Source organism: Narcine bancroftii, unplaced genomic scaffold (assembly GCF_036971445.1).
Source record: "Narcine bancroftii isolate sNarBan1 unplaced genomic scaffold, sNarBan1.hap1 Scaffold_180, whole genome shotgun sequence".
Taxonomy (NCBI): Eukaryota; Metazoa; Chordata; class Chondrichthyes; order Torpediniformes; family Narcinidae; genus Narcine; species Narcine bancroftii.
Genome location: NW_027211915.1, coordinates 130,877 through 136,876, shown reverse-complemented (window position 1 = coordinate 136,876; position 6,000 = coordinate 130,877). Strand labels below are relative to the sequence as shown.

At 55.4% G+C, this 6,000-nt stretch overlaps 1 protein-coding gene across 1 annotated transcript in view; it reads right to left on the bottom strand.

Annotated features, from left to right (window-relative positions):
• Window positions 1–1,971: 1,971 nt before the first annotated feature.
• The window catches only part of LOC138750586 (von Willebrand factor A domain-containing protein 5A-like), a 29,124-nt gene continuing 25,095 nt past the window's right edge, over window positions 1,972–6,000 (bottom strand). The window contains exons 3-6 of the mRNA XM_069912698.1: window positions 4,838–5,040; window positions 3,149–3,371; window positions 2,773–2,939; window positions 1,972–2,181 (exon numbers count right to left, since the gene is read on the bottom strand). Coding sequence (XP_069768799.1) covers window positions 2,005–2,181; window positions 2,773–2,939; window positions 3,149–3,371; window positions 4,838–5,040 — 770 coding nt within the window. The 3' untranslated portion in view covers window positions 1,972–2,004. The remainder of the gene's footprint in view (window positions 2,182–2,772; window positions 2,940–3,148; window positions 3,372–4,837; window positions 5,041–6,000) is intronic.

Sequence of the window (6,000 nt, the reverse complement as noted above, 5' to 3'; positions counted from 1 at the left end):
CTTCCCCCCCCTCCCTCCTTCCCCCCCCTCTCCCTCCTTCCCCCCCCTCTCCCTCCTTCCCCCCCCTCTCCCTCCTTCCCCCCCCCTCTCCCTCCTTCCCCCCCCCTCTCCCTCCTTCCCCCCCCTCTCCCTCCTTCCCCCCCCTCTCCCTCCTTCCCCCCCCTCTCCCTCCTTCCCCCCCCTCTCCCTCCTTCCCCCCCCTCTCCCTCCTTCCCCCCCTCTCCCTCCTTCCCCCCCTCTCCCTCCTCCCCCCCCTCTCCCTCCTCCCCCCCCTCTCCCTCCTCCCCCCCTCTCCCTCCTCCCCCCCCTCCCTCCTCCCCCCCCTCTCCCTCCTCCCCCCCCTCCCTCTCCTTCCCCCACCTCCCTCTCCTTCCCCCACCTCCCTCTCCTTCCCCCACCTCCCTCTCCTTCCCCCCCTCCCTCTCCTTCCCCCCCTCTCCCTCCTCCCCCCCTCTCCCTCCTTCCCCCCCTCTCTCCCTCCTTCCCCTCTCCCTCCTTCCCCCCCCCTCTCCCTCCTTCCCCCCCCTCTCCCTCCTTCCCCCCCTCTCCCTCCTTCCCCCCCTCTCCCTCCTTCCCCCCCTCTCCCTCCTTCCCCCCCTCTCCCTCCTTCCCCCCCTCTCCCTCCTTCCCCCCCTCTCCCTCCTTCCCCCACCTCCCTCTCCTTCCCCCACCTCCCTCTCCTTCCCCCACCTCCCTCTCCTTCCCCCACCTCCCTCTCCTTCCCCCACCTCCCTCTCCTTCCCCCACCTCCCTCTCCTTCCCCCACCTCCCTCTCCTTCCCCCACCTCCCTCTCCTTCCCCCACCTCTCTCTCCTTCCCCCACCTCTCTCTCTCTTCCCCCACCTCTCTCTCCTTCCCCCACCTCTCTCTCCTTTCCCCAGTGGGGGAAATATTTCACCCAGAGGATGGTAGGTGCTTGGAATGGACTGCTGGGGCGGTAGTGGAAGGTGTGTTGGCGTTCATTAACCATGGGATCGAGTTCAAGAGCCACAAGGTAATGTTGCAGCTATGAAAGACCTTGGTTCAACCCCACTAAGAATATTGTGTTCAGTTCCAGTCACCTCACTACAGGAAGGATGTGGGTGCTGCAGAGGGGTATTTACAAAGATGTTAAGTGAACTCGGTCTTGTTTCCTTGGGGCTCCAGAGGATAAAGATGAACAAGATGATGAGAGGCATGTGGACAGCCGGAGGGTTTTTCCCCCAGGGCTGAAATGGCTAACACAAGGGGGCAGAGTTTTACAGTGCTTGGGAATAAGTACAGGGGGAATGGAAGAGGTGTGGTGGCTCGCTGTGGTAGCGATCAAGCCTGCTCTCTGGGCACTGGAGAGTGAATGGCAAGGGCAGCTTAAAGGCCAGCAACACCACAATGGCACTGGCCTTGCTGCGTAGCCAACAGACAGGGACGGCGTACAGTAAATCCATGCATCACCCCAGCCTGTAATTTGCAGACAAGAGACAGTTTGTTCATATTCCAACCCTGTGCACTGTGCTGTGTTCTGCTTGCTGCACAAGGTCCGGGTTGAGGAGCCAAGCTTCCGGCAAACCAAACTCACCCAATATAGTGCGGAGAACTTGAACTCGAGGGATGTGGGAGATGGAAGGGAGGGAAGGGGCATTTTCTGAGAACATTTTGACTCAAGGCCAAGAGCATTCACCATAACCCCACAATGGTACAAAACAGCCCCCCACTCCCCTTCCCCACCCTGTCAAGGAACAACAGCCCCCACTCCCCTTCTCCACCTTGTCAGGGAACAATAACTCGACTCCCTCACCCTGTCTGGGATCAACAGCCCCCACTCCCCTTCCCCGCCTTGCCAGGGTACAACAACCCCCACCCCCCATCCTCACCCTGTCTGAGAACCATAGCACCCCCCCCACCCTCATCCAAGCATCTCAGGGAACAACAACACTCTCCACCCATGCCCCCCCCCCCCACCACCCCACTCACTCCTATAACAGGATGAGTCCTCCTAATGAGTGTTTTTTGGGGAAAACAGCCAGCTCACTGTAGAACACAGTCAGCGCCAAACCCTGCCTGCGCTGATGTACGCTGCTCCCCCTGACCTGCAGCTGCAGATTCCTGGCCAGCCTCCAGGATGGCACTTGGCTCATGGATGTTCTGGTAATAGATCAAGAGTTCCACATCCCTGTCAAAGCTGTGCGGTTCCACCAGAGAGAGCTGGACAAGAGGGAAATCAAAGGGAGAGGGACAGAAAGACACCAGTCAGTGTACAGATACCCTCTGTGGGAGAGAGATGGAGAGACACTGGTCAGTGCACAGATATCCCCCTGAGGGAGAGGGTCAGAGAGACATCTGTCAGTGTACAGATATTCCCAAGGGAGAGGGACAGAGAGACACCAGTCAGTGTACAGATATCTCCCTGAGGGAGAGGGACAGAGAGACATCTGTCAGACTACAGATATCCCCCTGAGGGAGAGAGTCGGAGAGACATCTGTCAGAGTACAGATATCCCCCTGAGGGAGGGGGATGGAGACACTGGTCAGTGTACAGATACCCTCCCGCCCCCGAAAGAGAGGGAGGGACAGACAACAGTCAGTGTACAGATCGCCACTGAGGGAGAGGGGCGGAGAGACATCGGTCAGTGTACAGATATCCCCCTGAGGGAGAGGGACAGAGAGCCAGCAGTCAGCGACAAGACCACTGCTTCTAGGTTTATTCCACAAAGTGGTCCCCATCTTTGTCTCATGCCCCCACATTCCCTCTCACATTTCCCTCCCAGTGACACATATTGAGACTGCAGAACTCTACCTTTGCTGACGTTTTGTCGGGGCTGAGGAACTCCAGAGGCGTCACTTGGCAGTTGGATTGTACCCTTGAGATTCCTAGGGGGCTGTGGAACTCAGCATCAAGGCTCAAGGTGTAGGGAGCACTGCTCTTAGGGCCTGAGACTTTGAGGATCTTTGGACCTTCAACTCCTGGAAGTATCAAAGGCAGTCTGGTTAAATTCCAGGGGATGGTGTGAAGGGAGCTTCATTCTGTGTCTGTTCCTGGGAATGCGTGATGGGATGGTGCAGAGGAAGCTTCACTTTGAGTTTGTCCCTGGGGTAGTGTGACAGGAGGGTGAGGGAGGAAGCATTACTCTCTAACTTTGGGGACCAGTGCAACCTGGCATCCAGGGCCTCACCTGCAGGCGTGTATCGAGGGTTGAGGACAGTGGGCAGGGTGAAGCGGACAATTCCCTCAGCTTCGAGCTCCAGCTCCTGGACCAGGCTGAAGGAGACACTGGCTGACTGGCCAGGGGGTAGGTTCCCCACGCAGCAGGTGAATATGTCACTGCTGCTTTCATCCTCCAGGAACAGAAAGGCTTGTTGTCCTGAGGAAATGGCATCATCGTAGTCATCCTTGGCCTGAGTGGGTTGAGGGCGAGAGGAGAGGGGAATGAGTTTTAATTGTGAAGAGATCACTGAAGTATTCCCCTCATTCCCATCCCACTCCCCCACCATTGCGATCACTCAGTACCAAGACTCTTGGTTCCCACCAGATCCTGTCTGAGTGGGACCTCCTGCTGCCCTCTGGTAAGTTAACAATTTCAACCCCCCCCCCACCATTGCAATCACTCAGTACCCAAGACTCTTGGTTCCCACCAGATCCTGTCTGAGTGGGACCTCCTGCTGCCCTCTGGTAAGTTAACAATTTCAACCCCCCACCCCACCCCCCAAGTTCTCTGCATTGTACAGCTCTCCCTGGGACTCCACAATCTCCCAGAATCCTCCCACCACTCCCCAATACCCCATTATCTCCCCCCCCAGGATGCTCCCACCACTCCCCGAGACCCCATTGCTCCCCTGGACCCCACCGTTCACCAGGCAAGACCTGGCCCAAGTTTTACCTCCCAAAATGCAACACCTTGCATTTGTCCAGGTTAAACACTGCCTGCCCCTCCTTGACCCTCTGACCCAGCGGCTCTGGATCCTTCATTGTATCAGACCACCCTCCTCACTGTCCACCGCACCAACAATCTATGTGTCCCTGCAAAGCTCACTGATCTCCCTCCCTACATCCCCAAACAGACTGTGGACCTTCTCAGACAATTATTGAGGACCCTTTCCATCCACCACACAGTATCTATGACCCACTGCCATCAGGAAGGAGGTAAAGGGAGATTAAAATCAAAGCTGCCAAGCTGGGAAATAGCTTCTTCCTGCAGGCTGTGAAATTGATGAACTGTATCCTGTAACCGGGTAAATCATCCCAAAATATTGATATTTTATATTATAATTACGTCTTGTGATAATAAATCACCTGCTGTGTTTTGTGCATGTGTGTGCATTGTAGACTGGAAAAATGATGTTTTATCTTGTCCAATACAGTCAGATGACAATAAACTCTCAATCTGGTCCTCTTCTTCACATTGCCTGTCCACCTGGGGCATCACCAAGAAGGTGTCCACTCTCGAGTCCCTTTTAAATCTCCCTGACCCCTTACTTTAAACCCATGCCCTCTGGTTTAAGGTTCCCCAACCCTGGAAGAGAAAGGCTGTGATCCTTCCACCTCACCTCCTATAAACCTCTCTCAGGTTCCCCTCTCCAACATTCCAAGGAGAAACATCCTAGTCTCTCCTCATAACCGAAGGCCTGGGCACATCCCCCCACCCCATAGGCTCAGTGGCATTCTTCCTAAGGTCGGGAGATCGGAACTGCGCACGGTAATTTGAGTGCAGTCTCGCTGAAGTTTTACACACATGCTTACAGATATTCACTGGTGGCATCGTTCCTACAGATGAGGGACCAGAACTAGCCTACAGCCACTGTGGTCCTCTGCGAGTCTCCCTCCCCAAGGGAAGCCCATCTACAACTCCCATCCTGCCCATCACCTGCTCCTTCTCCTTTATCTCGGCCACGATAGTCTTCTCATCCACCACTGCTTGGAAATTGTAGACAGCGGAATCACTATCCATTGGAAAGACAAAGATAGCCTCCAGTGGGTTGGGCTCATTGTTCTGGTATTCCAGGCTGGCTGAGACATTGGCCACAAAACCCTTCACCTCCACTTTCACTGAGATGCTCTTCAGAGGCACTGTTACCAGAGAGAAGGAAGTATAGGGATGGGGGGAAAACAGAATTTAATCAGAGACAATCACGATGATCCCCACCCCTTCCCATTCACTCCCACTGTCCACATTCCCAATGGATCTCCACCCCTTCCCATTCACTCCCACTGTCCACATTCCCAATGGATCTCCACCCCTTCCCATTCACTCCCACTGTCCACATTCCCAATGGATCTCCACCCCTTCCCATTCACTCCCACTGTCCACATTCCCAATGGATCTCCACCCCTTCCCATTCACTCCCACTGTCCACATTCCCAATGGATCTCCACCCCTTCCCATTCACTCCCACTGTCCACATTCCCAATGGATCTCCACCCCTTCACTCCCACTGTCCACATTCCCAATGATCCCCACCCCTTCCCATTCCCTCCCACTGTCCACATTCCCAATAGTTCCCCACCCCTTCCCATTCACTCCCACTGTCCACATTCCCAGTGATGCCCACCCCTTCCCATTCACTCCCACTGTCCACATTCCCAGTGATCCCCACCCCTTCCCATTCACTCCCACTGTCCACATTCCCAATGATCCCACCCCTTCCCATTCACTCCCACTGTCCACATTCCCAATGATCCCACCCCTTCCCATTCACTCCCACTGTCCACATTCCCAATGGATCTCCACCCCTTCTCATTCACTCCCACTGTCCACATTCCCAATAGTCCACACCCCTTCACTCCCACTGTCAACATTCCCAGTGATCCCCACCCCTTCCCTCCTTCTGATCACATTCCAAATGATCCCCACCCCTTCCCATTCACTCCTTCTGATCACATTCCCAATGATCCCCACCCCTTCCCATTCACTCCTTCTGATCACATTCCCAATGATCCCCACCCCTTCCCATTCACTCCTTCTGATCACATTCCCAATGATCACCACCCCTTCCCATTCACTCCTTCTGATCACATTCCCAATGATCC